At 39.1% G+C, this 19,088-nt stretch overlaps 2 protein-coding genes across 4 annotated transcripts; both read right to left on the bottom strand.

The window, feature by feature from the left end:
• Positions 1-363: 363 nt before the first annotated feature.
• On the bottom strand, positions 364-7,426 carry LOC124150086 (neuromedin-U receptor 2-like). Of its 2 annotated transcripts, none has more exons than XM_046522005.2 (2): positions 7,351-7,426; positions 364-2,509 (listed from the first exon to the last, which is right to left on the bottom strand). In XM_046522005.2, exon 2 carries the CDS (start codon positions 2,486-2,488, stop codon positions 1,367-1,369), a length of 1,122 nt encoding a protein of 373 aa, XP_046377961.2. In that variant the 5' UTR covers positions 2,489-2,509; positions 7,351-7,426; the 3' UTR covers positions 364-1,366. The 2 variants fall into 2 exon arrangements, with proteins under 2 accessions (XP_046377961.2, XP_046377954.2); XM_046521998.2 differs by having other exon boundaries at positions 364-2,520; positions 7,351-7,412.
• A 2,381-nt stretch (positions 7,427-9,807) lies between these two features.
• Positions 9,808-13,294, bottom strand: LOC124150070 (nematocin receptor 2-like). 2 transcript variants are annotated; one of them, XM_046521985.2, is made up of 2 exons: positions 12,891-13,294; positions 9,808-10,964 (listed from the first exon to the last, which is right to left on the bottom strand). In XM_046521985.2, the coding sequence occupies exon 2, from the start codon at positions 10,930-10,932 to the stop codon at positions 9,850-9,852; it is 1,083 nt and encodes a 360-aa protein (XP_046377941.2). In that variant the 5' UTR covers positions 10,933-10,964; positions 12,891-13,294; the 3' UTR covers positions 9,808-9,849. The 2 variants fall into 2 exon arrangements, with proteins under 2 accessions (XP_046377941.2, XP_046377932.2); XM_046521976.2 differs by lacking the exon at positions 12,891-13,294 and adding an exon at positions 12,247-12,835.
• Between the last annotated feature and the right edge of the window lie 5,794 nt (positions 13,295-19,088).

Genomic DNA, 19,088 nt, shown 5'->3' with positions numbered 1-19,088 from the left:
TTATTATCATTTTTTGACATTATCTACATATAGTTTATGGTCTTAATGTTATCCACATTTGATGTACAACATGCGTTTCTTTTGTGGAGTATATTATATGACCACATGCATATAAGTAACATTACATCTATGTAATCTATTCCTCGAAATAATGCAAATCGATACAAATTCAAAAGAACACCATTGTAATCTTTAGGTGGTAAAAGCTGTGATTTCCTTCAGTCGAACCGACCCGGTGAAGATCCGGGTTAGAATAGTTCTTCAGCAACGCATGCTTGCTGTAAAAAGGCGCCTATGTTGTCATAATAGGCGACTAACGGGATTGGGTGGTCAGGCTCGCTGACTTGGTTGGTGCATGTAAGCGTATCCAAATTGCGTGGATCGATGCTCATGATGCCAATCACTGGATTGTCTGGCCCAGACTCGATTATTTAGAGACCGCCGTCATATAGCTGGAATATTGCAAATAAACAAACAAAACAAACAGTCGAATCTGTTTCAGTGGTTACAACCTGAACCAAAGATATCTAATTATCCAGTTTACCACTTATCCCAGAATTACTACACTTCTTATAGTCACGACGTTTCAATGCAAAGAATAGATCCATATCAATTTGTAAAACAAGTTCAGTAATTTAAAAATCATCCAAATACCTGTCGCTGTTTTACACAAGACACAGTTCACAGACAAGGGTGATAAGAATATGAATAACAGTGAGTGCGTGAGTTGGGTTTAACGCCACTTTGAAAAGTATATTATAGTTATATCACGGCATGTCAGCTCAATGTGAGAGGAAAGGCCGAAGTGATGCAGGTCTCAGACGTTTACCACGTTTGTGAAACCAGCGAGCACGGGTATGATGCTGACAAACCTAGAAACATAATCATGGCGAACCGGGATTCCAACCCACAGGGATAGGTTTCTGGACGCATCTGTGCACAGCGAAATGTGGCGAAATACATGAAGAGCCATTCGAATATAAAGATATGGTAGTAGCATTCAAGGGAACCCAGGCTGTTTTATAAGGCACAAGAAAATTTTATAGCTAGGGATAAATTTGACATTTTTAAGTGGATGTAGGTTCTTTGAAAAGCGACTGAGAATCTGCTCCTGTCATGAATACAATGTGTTGGAGCAGGATGAAGACTACAATGTATAAGTGTATATAATAGCTATCAGTCTACCAGTAGCCACAACAATATCCTGTCATATAACGTATAATCATGATTATCAAATATTGTTTCTCAAAGATTGCTGTAGCTTTGACACGTTCATGCCTAAGCCAACGCATGAGCGATTTGAGGGACAAAATATGTGCCGATTGAACTTTGTACCCACAAAAGTGCACCCGTCAAATCGGCAGTTTTATTCATAGTTTATGGTTGACTGAAACCTCGGACTTCGGCGACCTCGCCATTTTACAAGACGTTTTGGAACAAATACATTAAAACACTCTTGTCGGAACCTTTTGCTCATGAACCCGTAAACAAGGGGGTTTGTCATAGAACTGAGGAAGTAGAACCGAATAAAGATTCTACTCAAAACTCCACTAAGAGGCCATTTCTGATCGGGAACACTACGGACCGCCATGATGATTCCAGGGGGCAGATAACTCAACAAGAAGACGACTGTCACGGTAAAAGCAATGAAGGTGATTCGTTTACCGCTGGTCATCTCACGTTTTGGTGTTCCATTTGGTTCGTCTTGTGTATCTTCACTTTGATGGTTTGGACTTGTACTTGTAATGTTAAGTTTCCTTGAATTATCAAGGAGGACGAACTGCGTTTTCTTCCGAATGTTCATTTCATGTTTCCGTATTTCTCTCCAAACGTGGATATAAATATAACATAAAATTCCACAGGTCATAATTATACCTACCCCCAAAAGTAACTGGAAAATAAAACGGAATACTGAACCCGTAATTGTGTCACTAGATTTACAATCCTGTCCATACAGTCCATCTGTGCTTGTTTCCACTGTTTCAGATCCGTATATCAGCAGAGCTGGCAAAGACAGAAGTATAGCAGCAGCAGTTGCTATGGTAACATACTTCCTGGAGTCCCTAAATGTCATTTGAATTGACATGGGCTTACACACCCGTTTGTATCTGTCTATTGTAATGATCAGCAACACAAAGGCTGAGTCGATGTTGGGAAATGCTACAATAAAGCGAAATATTTTACATGTTACTTCACTCTCAAAAAGGTAAAAATAGCGCATGTCCATGATTTCGAAGGGCATGGCCAATGTGCAGTTCACCAAGTCCAGTGCCGCGAGGAAGACGAGAAGAAACGTATTGACAGACAAAGGGATCTTTCTTGTGAATATGTAGCACACTAAAATGTTCCCAAAGAATCCAGTCACCATTATAAATCCTACAAACGCCATGACAGGGATTAGAGTCTTTGCCATGTTTTCGTTTTCCTCCCACAAGAGGTCCTCCAGTGATACTGAATCATTTGGTTGGCTGATGTTGAATGCCGTCATGATGGTTTTCAGAGATGATGCCTTGAAAATGTCTGGAACCGGAGAATATGTTTCTTAAGTAAACACACCAACATGTAACATTTATATAACAAATATTATATTCAGGATAACACATTCTCATTACAGTACGTATTCTAGTACATTTTGGGGTTCCATCCGGGTGAGGTGAGGTGAAATTGGGTTTTAACGTCGCGTCCAAGATTATTGCACTTATATAGCGACGTGCATGCACGTGTATGTGTGTGTGTGGCTGCTTGTACTAGTCCGGACTGATGCCGATTTATAGTGCTAGCTCACTGAGATATCATGCCGCAGTTTAACATGAATACCCCACTCAGACACAGTATACTGACTCCGAGTCGACCAGTCCTTGTTTTAGCCCCTCAATGCCGAGCGCCAGACAGGGTAACAACAAGTACAATCTTTTAACGTCTTTTTGTATGACGCGGCCCGGGATCGAACCCTGGACCTTCCGCTCTCCGGGCGGACGCTCTACCACTAGACCACGGAGGCGGTGTTCCATCCGGGATTCGAACCCACACTCTTAGGGTGTGAAACGTAATTTCCAGCACACAAAGTCAGCGATCTGACCCACTCAGCCACCGAGGCTTCCACAAAAATGAAAGTCCGACAACTGGCAGTCTAGACCACACATTACATTTGACCACTTTCTAATTGCCATTGTGAATTCATGTCACATTTACATCATGAAAAATAAATGTAAGTTATAGGGGGCAAACCATTTTTTTTGCATTCAGTGGTTGTACAGTGGAGTTTCTATGGAAGTAAATTATAGTGGCCAGATGTGAAAATTAGAAAAAAGGCTCTTATATACAGTAGTATATCTCGATATGTGAAATGTTAAGGAATTCGTATTATTGTTTCACCTCATCAACATTCAGTCATTGACAAGTAAAATAGTGTCCTTGCTAAATAATATGTCCGTATCATATAGTTGTTTCCCCCAAATCCTGTCAAAATAATATATCCTGCTAATAATATGACAGGGAGGAATGCATACACCTGCCTATATTCCGTTAAAAAAGTAGGGTATCATAAAATATATACGTTAATACCCAGTAATAGACCAAAGATAAGTGTTGACAACCATCCTATGCAAGAATGTTCACGTCTGTAAAACGTAATTATATACAAAAACACACCCTTTCGTTTGCACGTGCGTAGGGTGTCATTCCTGATTTTGACACTTTCAAAAAAGGTCGTTTAATATCATTAATTATATAATTAATGGACCTTATTTCTGTCAATCGTTTTGAATCTGGTTATCATACAGTTGTGAGCTACTTGAGTCCATTCATTGTTTGAGTATGAACTATTGACAAGCTGGAACCTGGCAGTTAGCGTGCAGTGACCAATACGTTCAATGTTTCACTGTCTGTGATTAGCAGACTATTGAACAGGTACCAAAAACCCAAAATGTTGACGATTGACCCTGTTCAGGGCGTCTCAGGTCCACGACGAGAGTCTCGTCTCGTCTCGTCTTACCGCTTTCACGCGGCAGATATCGGTATTTTATTTAAAGATATCAATCATGTTTTTAAGATATAAAAAAATAATTAAAGATATCTTAAATTCATTTCTGATATCCATAATACAATTACTGATATCTTAAAATGTTATGGTGATATCAACAAATTAGTTTGTGATATCTCTAAATGTATTTAAAATATCATTAAACAATTACCATCCTACTGTACATAAACATATTAGAAATAAATTCAAGATATCTTAAATTCAATTCAAGATATCTTGAAATAAGTTATACATATCCACAAATGCATTACAGATATCTTTAATTCAATTAGAGATATCTTTAATTCAATTCAAGATATCATTAATTCTGACCGTTACTGATATCAAACATCCAATTAAAGATACCATTAATACTTTTGATGATATCTTTATATCAATTATTGGTATCGGTTATCTAATTTAAGTAACATTATTAATGTAACATCTTTAATAATGGCAACAATTGAAGATATCAATAATTAATTACTGATATCTGTATTTAGTTTCAAGATATCAGGAATTGAATTAATGACATCATAACAAAACATGACATTTTGATATCTTTAAATCATATTTTGATATCATAAATCGAATTTAAGATATCAGCATTTCTTTTCAAGATATCTTCAATTCCATTCAAGATATCTTCAATTCATTTCAAGATATCTTTAAAACAATTGAAGATATCTTAAATTTTATTGCAGATATCTACAATTATCTGCATTTAAGATATCTTCAATTCCATTCAAGATATCTTCAATTCCATTCAAGATATCTTCAATTCATTTCAAGATATCTTTAAATCATTTGAAGATATCTGTAATTCCGTAATAAATGTGAAAACGGCTTGCCATACGGCCGTAATTGAAGGCCATGAAGCAATGACCCCTCTGGGCCACCATATCAGTTGAAGGTCTAGATCTATCGTCATTTCTCCTAAAAGTCGAGTGCACGATCCCGACTAAAGTATATCGTCAGCATGTGTTTCTGATGGGCAAAATAGGAAAATACATCCGCGATAATGTATTTCTGTCTTCATACTCGAGATGACTACTTTTCAAATACAGTAAACAACGGTTATAACGAACACGCTTATAACGAACTGACCGATATAACGAACATATTTCTTAGTCCCGGCCATTTGTTGTATATACATGTATGCTGTATATATGCTTATAACGAACTACGGTTATAACGAACTAAAACTAGTGGTCCCTTTGAGTTCGTTATAACCGTAGTGTACTATATATGCAATAAACAAAACTGTTTTTTAAATATCTTTTGCATAATTATTCAATTTGGCGAGTAAATGCTAATTCATAATACATATCAGTTTGCGAATCCTTTTGATTACAGAGATTCGACTAACTTATGCTAACCGGTAACTTTGTTTTATCAAAATGTGCTACAAATATCCCCGTGAGTGCATGTTACACTGCTTTGATTCTTGCAACATTAATACCATGTCCGTCTTAACAGGAAGGTCTGAAGGTCAGTTGCACTGTCAAAGTGAAGAAAATGACATTTAGTTAAATACATATTTTTTATATTTATATTTATGTATAGCTACCTTTCGCATTCAATCCGATCCTAGTTGATGTCCTTAAAACACTCCTATCACCTGAATTATGACAGGCAGTTATGCTGTTGCCAGACGCATTCGGTCCAGCAAAGCAAGGTTCCTAATACACGAGGCACAAGGATACTGTTATCTCGGATATAAACCTTGAGTCAGTTGTGATTACTGTCAGCTTCTATGTCCGGAAGGGATATTTATAAACTTTGAGTCTTTTTGCATCCGAACAGCGTATGTAGGTCATAGAAGCTCCAACCTTTGGTGTCTACATTTCAAAGTTAAAGGTACAATCGAGCAATATTTTTTAGGAAGATTCCAAAGAGCGTCATGATCATACCTCTCTTGTCTGATCAAGGTTACACAATTCAAGGCCTTAGTAAAGCTTTAAAAAGATTTGATGGTGGACAGGTGGAGGACATTTCCAAATAAGACGCATCAGGGACAAAGATGTTGTCCGATGTAATTCCCTATCTTGACGTGTACTACATGCTCCCGTGTGTTTTTCAGGTGAACATTTGACTTGCCTTTGCATGTGTTTTTGATGGGTGTCACCAGTGGGTCTGGATATCTTTTTGCGTACACGGTATATCATCAACATTTGATAGGGATTCATAAACACATGCACAGACTATTGTCGGAATCGTACAATGGACTCTGCTTTTAGCGGTTTTCTCATGATTATGAAAGGGTTTTGTGACTCTTATTTATCACACAATGGATAGTGTTATCAATGCGATAAACCAACCTATGTCATTGAAATCATAACTTCATATTAAAAAAACAATATGTTCCTGAAAACCCAACGACCCGTGGAGATCCGGGGTAGAATAGGTCTTCAGCAAACCATGCTTGCCATAAAAGACGACTATGCTTGTCGTAAAAGGCGCTGACATGGTTGATGCATGTGATCGATCCCAATTGCGTGGATCGATGCTCATGATATTAATCACTGGGTTGTCTGGTCCAAACTCGACTAGTTACAGACCGCCGTCATATAGCTGGAATATTGCTGAGTGCAGCGTAAAACAACAAACCAACCAACCAAATGAAAACCCTACAGAAAGTTAAAACACATATGTGACGTCATTCTATTGTTTGAACGCTCCATTATTTTTCAGGAATGGAGAGTTGCTTGTCAACTGTACATTATCTTGAAGCAGCATTTGAATTTTTCAAATATTTTCAACTACAGAATATTTTGTCAAAGTGTAAAAGTAGGGATGAGTTTTAAGTAGGGGAATATCCTCGTAACTCTCCATTCCTTAAAAATAATGGGCCTCGGCCCCTGCGGGGCCTCTGCTCCATTATTTTTAAGGAATGGAGAGTTACTCGGACATTCCCCTCTACATAACTACGTCTCAGGTTTTTAAAAGAAAAAACAACTCTTGTCACTGGGCATGATGCATGTCCTGAAATGGTTCCCCAAAATATTGTTCAGCACCTCAATCATATATTATATAGTTTCTTAAGCTTACGTGGGCTTGCCAGAAACCTATGATCTTTGGTTCGAATCCAGATTCATGGGTTTAGGTTTGTCAGCACCATGCCCGTGCTCGTTAATGTCACCAAAGTCGTACACCAAAGTCGTATATCCCTTTCGGTTCCCCGCCCCCACATAAAGCTAACACGCCGAGATATGACTGAAATACTGTTCAAAGGGGCGTTAAACCAAACCTGGTCACTCACTTTAACAAACAAATAATGCCGATGTATGGCTATAAAGTACTGGCGATATATCTGTTGTCATACTTACTTTTGGGAAAGCCGTTTTACATCCTCATAACACAATTTGATGTATGGGTGTGTTCTGTTTACCAGGACAACACAACTTCGAAACGAAGCTAAAAATAAATTTCTAATTGGGTTGGTATCTTTCATATCTATTAACAACGTGAGGGACAAAGGCTGGCGTTTGAATTACAAGGAAAATATTTTATCCATGAATAGAACAAAGTTTGACATCCGCGTTCAAAGGTCATATGCATAGACGACCCAGATAAGGAAAGAGTTGACAAACAAACACACAGTTGGTCCCTGAAGCTGTCGGCGAAATCATGCCGTCTTGTAAACAAGACATATCTCAACACAGATCACCGAAACCCTGATCGCACTGAAGTTCCGTCCACTGATGGGTCGGTCTAAGAATATAAGGACATGATTATTCATATTCATTATTCATAAATAAGGACATTTGAAATCCGTACAGTTTCAACGAGAACGGTACGGCCCGTATTAACGGGGTTCACAATACATGTGATCAGCATCGGTATGTTTTAGGGTACTCATGGTTGTAATCCCGATTCCCCCTTACTATGTTTCACGTTTTGTAAGCATCATCTCGTGGCCTGAGACCTGTATCACTTAGCGCCGCGATTCGCTGTGCAGAGTTGCGTCCCTTTGACACACCAGAAACCTATGATACTGGGTTCGAATCCCGGCTCGCCCCGATTATGTTTCTAGGTTTGTCAGCACCATACCCGTGCTCGTGGGTTTCACCGAAGTGGTAAACGTCTGAGACCTGCATCACTTGGGGCTTTCCTCCCACATTAAGCTGCCACGCCGTGATATAACTGTTATAGTGTTAAAAGTGACGTTAAACCCAACTCACTCACTCACTCACTGACATATTTTTCTAAGCGGCGTTAATCCCATTTCACTCACTGACTTAACCCAGATGTACACAGCACCCCTCACATACATACTCAGTGTGGTTTAAAAGCGCATTTTCCCACTCGGTCCAGGGTTATATAACTTCCTCGGCGCTCTATTGCTTGTGAGAGCCAGCTTCACTGAAACGGATTGGTGAGTCTTGGTGACACGATAGCATGGGCCATTGCTCATAATATCAATCACTGGGTTTTGTGGTCCAGACACGACTAAATACAGGCAACAATCATAGAGCTGGACTGTAACAACCACCAACAAATAGAACCATACACAAGCGACTGGGAAGGCAACACACTATAAGGACTTACATCCGCCCTAAGGTTTTCCTTTGTCGAGAGCATATTGTGCATACTTGTAGAATACGCGAAGCTCCATCGTCGCCATTCGTTATAGAGCGGGGTGCTATGATTAGATCATTGTGCGTCTAACGCAACTTGACATTGTCGACGTTTCATAAATTGTTCCTAATATAAACCGCGGGGCAAAAGAAAGTATACACTTGAAAACTATGTGTTAGCCAAAACGTACAAACAGTATCAAAACGTTACTATGTTGCAACAGTCGAAACACTGTAAACCGAAACACAGCTTTGTCACCCGTTTCAAATACATCACCATCGAATAAATACCAATTGCAAACAACTTGAACAGCATTATCAGTTTTATCACGAAACCAAAAGCAAATTTGTGGAACGGAAATAACGTTAATGGACATATGATTTTATTACTGTTTGCTTTATTTTCCAAATTGGGTCATTTTATTCTACATGTGTCCTTACTCTCACGTATCACGACCAAGGACCGCTGTTGGTTCTGTTTTCACGATTTACTTCCTGCCTTAGTCGATAACCTTGATATATTATTCCATCTGTGAATGGTGCTTGGGTCTAATTTCTTATATGCACATGTACGTATTAATATTAAAAATCGAAAGAATTATCATTTAATATGCAAAGCTCTGGGTCTTTTTTTATTCAAAACTCATGGTGATACTACCTGAAATATTTATGTCACAAAGACGTTCCAATCCCAAACCACGATTATGATATGATATATGATATGATATGATATGATATGATATGATATGATATGATATGATATGATATGATATGATATGATATGATATGATATGATATGATATGATTCCATCTCTCATACCACTTGCATTTGCGTCCAACAAATGGCGGCGCTCAGTCAAGACGATCTGATCGAATCACTCGACGGACACCTGCATGTTGAAATCCATTTTGTTTACAAACCGGATTTCAATTTTTTTAGGCGATTTTGGTTTGACTATGCAGAGCCAAAATGTTACTCCGGAATACAAGTCTAGTTAGGCAAGGGTGACAACTAGACTTTAATAGTCAGTTAACTTCCTTGCCTCGGGAAGATGATCAAATAATGTCATATATGTTCAGTCCTTTAGGACCTAGAAAAACTATATCGTGTATTTCAACATATCTATTTTTCATATTTATTTACTGGTTTTATGACTGTAAAACTATCTCCAGCGACATTGGATAAGGAAATACAAACATATCATGTATGGTCTTCCAGAAATTTATTGTAAGGCATTAAACGTAACACTATCGTCTTTTCCAAAAACATTTGAAAATACCGACATTAAAACACTCTTGTCGAAACCTTAGGCTCATGAATCCGAACACCGAAGGGTTAATCGCTGAACTGATGAAGTACGACCGAATTAGGATGTTGTACGTCACAAACCATACCCCATTAGGATGAAATGTCAAAGGTAGAAAACTGCGCACCGCCATGATTACAGCAAAGGGGAGATAACTCAGTATGAAGGCAAAGGTCACCGTAAAAGCAATGACGGTTATGCGTTTACCCCGGATTGATTTGTGCTTTGGGTTTCCTACATCTGGTACTTCTTCATCTTGAAAATCGGAATTGGTGCTTGAAATATTTCCTCTCTTTGAATTTTCATGGAGAACAAATTGTGTGTTGTTACAGGTGTTCTTTTTATGTTTCCGTATTTCTCTCCAAACGTGGATATACATATAGCATATAGCCACAGATATAAGTAACATGACACTTCCTCCAAATATCTGGTAAATAAAGGGGAATATTGAACCCTTCATATTGTCACTTGTTGTACAATCGTGTCCATACAGTCCATCTATACTTGTTTTCACTGTTCGTTTTCCATATATTAACACAGCTGGTAAAGAAAAAAAGATTGCAGCAGCAGTTGCTATGGTAACATACTTCCTGGAGTCCCTAAATGTCATTTGATTTGACATGGGCTTACACACCCGTTTGTATCTGTCTATTGTAATGATCAGCAACACAAAGGCTGAGTCGATGTTGGGAAATGCTACAATAAAGCGAAATATTTTACATGTTACTTCACTCTCAAAAAGGTAAAAATAGCGCATGTCCATGATTTCGAAGGGCATGGCCAATGTGCAGTTCACCAAGTCCAGTGCCGCGAGGAAGACGAGAAGAAACGTATTGACAGACAAAGGGATCTTTTTTGTGAATATGTAGCACACTAAAATGTTCCCAAAGAATCCAGTCACCATTATAAATCCTACAAATGCCATGGCAGGGATTAGAGTCTTTGCCATGTTTTCGTTTTCCTCCCACAAGAGGTCCTCCTTTGATACTGAATCATTTGGTTGGCTGATGTTGAATGCCGTCATGATGGTATTCAGAGACGATGCCTTGAAAATGTCTGGAACCGGAGAATATGTTTCTTAAGTAAACACACCAACATGTAACATTTTGCATTTGGACAAATATGACAAACGTAATAGGAGGCAAAACATTGACTGTAATAAAAAATAGTAGTTAAAAATTAAAGAGATGTGAAAAACATAAATGACTTTGATAAACAATAATACAAGTGGGAAATGTGTAGGAAAGTAGGAACTTCTTGGACCTCAGTATTCACGCAGAATGCTGTAGTTCTGAAGAACCAACCAATTACACAATCAGAAGAATGTCAGACATATCCACATATGTTGTCGCCCATAATGATAATTGTGATTGTGACATAAACCTTATGACATATCAGGTAGAACTGTTGAATAAAACGAGGTCATATAATTCATGTTCAATATGGACACAGTTGAAGTTAAGTGAAGACTTTAAAAGAAATCGCCAATCTAGCAAAATATTAATCCTGCGCCATGACTACTGTGGAATATATAAAAGTCTAGATCAAACTGAACCAAGTCTAGTTTCCTTTGTTCCACAACAGAAAATAACTGAAGAGGAAAGGTTCTTTTAAAAAAAATTTTTTTTAATGTTTTCATAACAAAGTGTTAGTCCAGCAAAATATCACCACATACCGTCATTAACGTAACAATGTTATTGTACATGCGTGGGCTTCTAAATATGCAATGACATACACAATTAAGCATTGAAACACCCGAGAATTTTGAGAATATATTTTTAATAAAAATGAGTACTATCTAAGATTGAGATCATTTTTACATGATCAATGTAAATACGTCTGCATAATTACATTAATTTCTACCCGTGAAGATCCGGGGTAGAATAGGTCTTCAGCAACCCATGCTTGCCTTAAAGGCGACTATGCTTGTCGTAAAAGGCGACTAACGGGATCGGGTGGTCAGGTTGATGCATGTCATCGATCCTTATTGCGTGGATCGATGTTCAAGATGTCAATCACTGGATTTTCTGGTCCAGACTCGATTATTTACAGACCGCCGTCATACAGCTGGAATATTGCTGAGTGCGGCGTAAAACAAAAAACAAACAAAAAAACCCATTAATTTCTCAATCAATCTTGCAAATTTACAAGGAATCTTACATTATATACTTCAAGGCCTGAGGTTAAGCCGCAAATGAATGCAAGAAGCATTCATCACACGTATCTCCATTAACCTCTGTTGTACCATTATGAAACAGATGCCACGGTTTCTGAATCAAGTGAAGATGCAGCGGGTCTCAGTCCATATTATCATAAGCTCGTTACTGTTTGCACTTACTGATAAAGCACGACGGCCTGTAAATTATCGCATCTTGACCAGAAAAAACCCAGTGATTGATACCATGAGCAACGATCCATTTCATAGGGGTACGATGCAGCTCCATCCACCAAGTCACCGAGTCTGACCACCCGATTTTATCGAAAGAAAACAAATTGCCCCAGAAAAGTCTTAAAAAATAATTATGCTTCAGACATAATTGAAAATAAAGATTTGTCGCCACCAAAAAATACATTGTAGCAGGTGTCTCTTTAAAGATATTATTCAGGCTCAAAGTTATTAAAAATATACCTGGTTTTGCAACCCTAGATGAAAAATGATCTAATCTCTTTACAAAATTCATACAAAATCCGAAAAGCATAGCATGCTGGGAATAATGTCTCACCCGGAATCCCATGTAATAGAATCAAAGACTATTCAACTTTATTCTTGAAAATGACCCGATTCCTTAAAAAATAATTAAGATGGATTGATTAATAAATTTATCACCCCATTGCAATATCAAAGCTTTGACTTCATGCATTGATATCTTTTTAAAACAAACACACACTCTTCATTCCAAAATTAGTATTTAGCTCCATAGTATTCTGATGTAAACGATGCATACATGCATAAGGCAGAAATAGTATAGTACCACGACTTACCTTCGTATTAGATCGGAATCCTTATCCCAAATCGATAACCATGTTCTTTCCTCTATCGCTGCTTGCATAATGATAGTCAATAATTGTTGTGTGTCGTATGAGTTCCGGTAATATCTCGATCTCATCTCATATAGAGCAGCAAATCACGTCCATGATTTCATCTCGTGAGACTCCACGAGACGGGTCATCCATGACTGTATCTGCATGCTTGCAGCATAGCCAAGTCTTGGTACAAGGCAGACTGATTTAACAGTTGAGAGGAAGTTCATTCAGTTCTTACAATGTCATAAAACTTCAGCGTAGCGCTGTCTGCATAGCTGTATACACAGGCCCCTCGACATAACGCAGGATGTTATTAAATGAACTCATTTCAGAGAGAGACGTGCCTCGTATACACATGCTGCGTAATGTTCCTGGATGTACAGCAGACGTTACTCGACAATATTCCCTCACTATAACGCAGATTTCTACATTTCAGAAAATGATTGAAGCTGAAGGGGTGTCAAACCTGCAAAGGTATTTACGTTGCTTAACAATGTTTTCATAGCTGTTGCTGATAGAATAAAGTCATCGGATAAAACATAGAGGTTCAGTCTTGTTTACATTTCCGTTTTCATGAACCAGGTAGGGAGTTGGACTTGTTGAGTTGGAGTTGGCGATGCTTTGAACAGTATTAATATTACGTTATATCAGGGCGTGTCAGTTAAGTCTCTGTTTGTTTGTTTGTTTGTTTGTTATGTAACGCCATATCATCATTATGCCAGCTATATGACGGCGGTCTGTAAATAATCGAGTCTGGACAAGACAACCAAGTGACTGACATTATAAGCATCGATCTTCGCAGCTGGGATACGATGACATGCGTCAACCAAGTCAGCGAACATGACCACCCGATCCCGTTAGTCGTCTCGTACGAGAAGCATAGTCGCCTCTTAGGGCAAGCGTGGATCCCGGATCTTCACGGATCGTGTTTATTTTGGAAGAAAGCCCCGAGCCCCAACTGGTGTAGGTCTTAGACATTGACCTCATTGGTGACAAAAACAAGAATCATAACGGGGGTGAATCTTGTGTTCTATCCACGATCTTATGATTCTGACACTCCTAATTAAGGGACCTATGGAAGCACATAGATTATTCGTCTGTCTCCAGATCCTAAAGACTATATTAAACAAGGAACCACAGCCAAGTCTAGAGTGATTTATATTGCCTATGATCTGAAATTAAGCATTGTTCTGGGCTCCATTTGAATTTTACTTTTTATTTTGTGGATACTAAATGTTGGTGAAAACGCGTATCTACTCATTCATGTACCTATATACTTCATCCTTGTACCCAGGCTCGCTGACTTGGTTGATGCATGTCATCGTATCCCAATTGCGTGGATCGATACTCATGATGTCAGTCACTGGATTGTCTGGTCCAGATTCGATTATTTACAGACCGCCGTCAAATAGCTAGAATATTGTTGATCGCGGCGTTAAACAACAACAACAACAACAACAACATTCTTGTACCAGTGTATAATGAACGTTATATTTATGGAAACATTATAATTGGTAAGATTCGTTGGCGGTTTGAGATATCTTTACATGTGTTAATTGTTAAATGATTAACAATACTAAACAAATGAAATTCATCTCGCTTTTGCTTACACAATGAATACAAGGAGCAAAATAAGGTTTTCCCGTGGCCTAACAACAATGTCAATTACAACATACCACATATCAAATTATTACTATGATGGTTGCGGTCATTGCGTCGACTTGACAGGAGGCCGACTTTAGAGCGCATCCTGTCGATATGCTGTGGGTTACAAATGTCGCCGGGATATCGCTGTAATGTTGCTGTCTAAAGCGTAAGTAATAGTTCCCATTCACACAAACATCATTACGGTCAGTGTAAGAATTATTTTGATTATTTCATCTGGCGTGTCCCAGTTATATACAAGCGAACATAGGGAAATAGTTACCTTGGTCAGGCACACGTGAGCAAAGTTACTTTTTCCAAACCTGTTCAAATCTGGTTGTCTTACTAATTCAACACGTCACCATTAAAAAGGCGACTAGGTCAACAATGTCGAAACAACGTGCACGAGGACTGAAATGGATGGAACAGATGTGATTAAGTCGTAAGGAGTGAGTGAGCTGGGTTAATTTGTTTGTTTGTTTTTTAGTTGTTTAACGCCGCACTCAGCAATATTACAGCTATATGACGGCGGTCTGTAAATCATCGAGTCTGGACCAGACAATCCAATGACTGACAACATGAGCATCGATCCACTCAATTGGGATACAATGACATGCATCAACCAAATCAGCGAGCATTACCACCCGATCCCGTTAGTTCACGGTTGATCCGGGTTAACGTGGTTTTGAATATTAATTGAGTTACATCACGACGTGTCAGTTTGATGTGGGAGGAAAGCCCGAAATGATGCAACTATTCGACACTTACCGCTTTGGTGAAACCCACGAGCTTTGGTTTAGTTCTGACAGACCTAGAAACATAGCAGGGTAGACCGTGGTTCGAACCCATGATTATAGGATTCTCGCTGTTATAAGAGAAGCATCTCTACACAACAAATTCTGGCGTTTTAGATGACTAGGCCACCCGTAGCCCACCCACACTGAGATTATTGTCTAGTGGCGGAGGTCGTGTACCGTTAGTTGTTATTTATATCCGTCCACCCGGAATTCCGAGTTATACTGGTTCTCAGTAAACTATGTTGGCCGTAAGAGCCGAAGTTATTCGTGGATCGGGTGGTCAGACTTGGTTAATTGTGTGGCATCGTACCCCGACGGCGTGCTACAAAATGTTGTTTTAGTACAGGCATACAATTAGATAAATAATCATATTTTTTTACGTTATATGCTGAGTGCTTAACTGTTTTATGTGTGTATACACAAAGAATTGAACTGGATTTTCATTTGGTAGTGACTTCAAGTGAAAGACTTGGTGAAATACGTGAGTGAGTGAGTGAGTGAGTGAGTGAGTTGGGTTTAACGCCGCTTTTAACAGTATTCCAGTTATATTGCGGCGTGTCAGCTTAATGTGGGAGGCAAGCCCGAAGTGATGCAGGTCTCAGACGTTTACCACTTCGTTGAAACCCGCGAGCACGGGTATGGTGCTGACAAACCTATAAACATAATCGGGGCGAACCGGGATTCGAACCCACAATCATATGTTTCTGGCGTGCCCAAGGGACGCAACTCTGCACAGCGAATCGCGGCGCCTTAGACGACTGGGCCACCCGTGCCCCCTGGTGAAATACGAACCCCTATGATGAATAGATTCCAGCATCATTTTATGGTAAGATGTGTGGCCAGGCTTGTTGTGTGTCATCATATCCCGACGGCACGGATGGGTGCTCATGACATCAACCACTAGTTTGCTAACCCAGATCGCTTCTTCATACCGACGTTATATACTGGAATATTCCTCTCTTAAAACAACTCTCGTTCATTCACGGGTGTATTTTAAATGAAAGAGTAACATTAACTACAACTTGAGGGTAGACATGTTAAAACCCTCATCTACGTGGTCATAGAAAGCTTATCTGAACAAAAGGATGTCTATTTTGCGAGTCTTCGAATGAACATGTTTAGCTTACTACGCTTCGTCGTTGTTATAACGGGGTTTCTCAAAGAACTTTGATTTTAGCGTAAAAAGGGTAATGTACTTTCCATCTGTCCAAATATTTCACGCCGAGAATTTGCAAGCAGGTCTCATCATAACGTTTCCAGCTGACGGTAACGTTAAATCGCACCTCAGAGTATACATGTAATGTACATAGATAGACACCCATGGTTACTTGTGTTGTCTGTACAAACACCAAGCCAGATTCAAAATGTTTCACAAACAACCTACATAATGTTTGAGCTGTGAGACGAACGAAAAACAATTATTATTAATATTATTATCATCATCGTCGTCGTCGTCATCATCTACATCATCATCATCAGCATCATCATCATCATTACTATTATTATTTACAGATTAAAATAAAAAATGCAGCAGAGAGGGTTTGGGTGATCCTGGCACGGTCAGGCTGGTTAGGCTCATCATCAGCACAGGGCCCTTGCCACCTCCACACGCAGCCTAGACATCGAATGGGACTTCTCCCAGGAAGCGCTGCCTGTCAAACCCAACAAGAACTTTTCGGAGAATGTGGAGACTCCCCAACACTGCAGCCTTCTGCATTACCCAGATTGTCAGAAGGGCTGTATTCCTGGTAGCAAACCCGGGTACTCTCCCAATGTCAGTCAACAGAATGGGAGGTACCAAACCTAAGGCACCGAGAACAATGTGGAGTCGGATAACTTGGTACTTGGGATGCAAGCGTGTCATTTCGAAAGCGAGGTCCGCATGTTTTTCCTGAATCTTGTCAATCACATTAGTGTCAAAGGGGACAGAAAAATTCAATGATATGAATGATTTCATTGGATTTATCAAAAAGGACAACATCAGTTTTGTTGGCATGGATACGTCTACATATTCCATGGGTGGACCTCTGTGTCAGAACCACAAGCATGGCGAAGACGGTAATAAAATGATCGAGCTACACCATCATGTCGTTTAAGATACTGTGTCTGTGCCAAAACTGGGCATTCACTGACAATGTGTTGGACAGTCTCATTAAATTCATTCCATAATCTACATTTCATATTTACATTTTGATGCAAAATCACACATTGCCGGTTTCGAGTGGGAAGTGACTGGTCCTGAGCAGCAAACAGAAAGCCTTCTGTTTCCCTTTTCAGGCCAGCCGACCTCATCCAAGCGAAGGACACTGTATGGTTGCTGACCTTCTCAACACACTGCACATAAACTCGATGCAGTGGTCGTTCAGATAGCCTCTCCTTGAAACACTGAGTCTGGGCCGACTCGATATGGCATTTCGCTTGGTTGACACTCATTTCCGTACCGTCCAACAGTACAGAACTATCAACAAAATTTACACTGACATTGAGATTATGTCCCACATCCTTGGCTCGTTTACGAAAACTGTGGAATGCCTTGTTTTCATCATGAGTCTTGACATGCTTCATAAGAGGATCATCATACAAATAAATAGGTACAAAGTGCACAAAACAATTCTACCATGAAGAGACCCAACGTTGATCAAACCACGCCCTCCCATAATGATTGGTAAATATAAGCGATTGAGGGAAGATCGAGGGTGGTGGGATAATTATTGTTATGATTAGAACAGTATTGACTGTACTAATCACTCTTCGAACACAACAAAACACACTTGTGAAGGATATTGGTAGCTTGAAACTGTGTGATTGCGTACAAAAGAATGTCATATTTCCAGTTTTATTTCCTTTTCAAACTGCTCTAAATCTTTAGTTTGGAGGAAAAACACTACCAGTAGATATATCCTCACAATATTTCCTCACAATGCTTGGGGAGCCGAATTCGAATTTATTTATACTTATATAAGTAAAAAATTTAAGTTTTTGGGTTTTATACTTATGAAAATAAATTATCTTTGAGGAGCGAGTGGGGGGCCTTCAGAAACATTTATACATGTATATATTAATTCTCAAACCATACGACAAGAATGTTGTGTTCTGCGCTTCTAAACAATAACAAGTATAAAAGCCAGAATGACAGTGATTTCTGTCACTATTTCCATTATTCAGGGCCGCTCAGGTAGTTGCGTTTGGTGTCGAGATTGTCAGAGCACTATTTTTTTCCGAAGTTGAGAAAAGTAATATTTTCATAGCAGTGAACATAACGCTTGATATTTCACTGCTGTGAACATGACACTTTGACGGTACTATTGTCATATAAGGGTTACCTCCCCTTAAATTGTCTCCCTTTATCGCAGCTGTCTGGCCCGTACACAAACTGTTGGCGTCCTCTGTACGTTAGGTCCACATTGACAGGGCAAAATAATAACAGATGGTCATTTATGGAGTTAATATCGCATCAGGGCGTTTGTAATTCTCTTGAAATTGTTTCGTTATAAACTGTAAATGTCTCAGTTAACTCGTCAATCGAGACTATTCGTTCAACAAGCGCCGTTTTTGTACTTTTTGTTACAGCGTGTTTTCTTTCGCTTCCAACAGCGGTCTCGTAGTTTTCAAGAATATTTTTTGTTAAAGTAGATTTTGTAAATAATCATATCTATATGTATGGTACAGAATTTTCATGACCCTAAATATCTTTTGTTACTTTCGATTATATTTC

Source organism: Haliotis rufescens, unplaced genomic scaffold, assembly GCF_023055435.1.
Source record: "Haliotis rufescens isolate VD_foot unplaced genomic scaffold, xgHalRufe1.0.p SCAF_1, whole genome shotgun sequence".
NCBI classification, from domain to species: Eukaryota; Metazoa; Mollusca; class Gastropoda; order Lepetellida; family Haliotidae; genus Haliotis; species Haliotis rufescens.
This window is presented reverse-complemented; position numbering and strand designations above follow the sequence as displayed.

What these genes read in the sequence shown, in the direction of transcription:
- LOC124150086 (XM_046522005.2), bottom strand. Translation starts at nt 2,488, where the DNA reads ATGACGGCATTCAACATCAGCCAACCAAATGATTCAGTATCACTGGAG.
- LOC124150070 (XM_046521976.2), bottom strand. Translation starts at nt 12,643, where the DNA reads ATGGGATTCCGGGTGAGACATTATTCCCAGCATGCTATGCTTTTCGGA. An exon ending in CAGGCCGTCGTGCTTTATCA is followed by an intron (nt 10,965 to 12,246) that starts GTAAGTGCAAAC and finishes CTCCGGTTCCAG; the next exon opens with ACATTTTCAAGGCATCGTCT.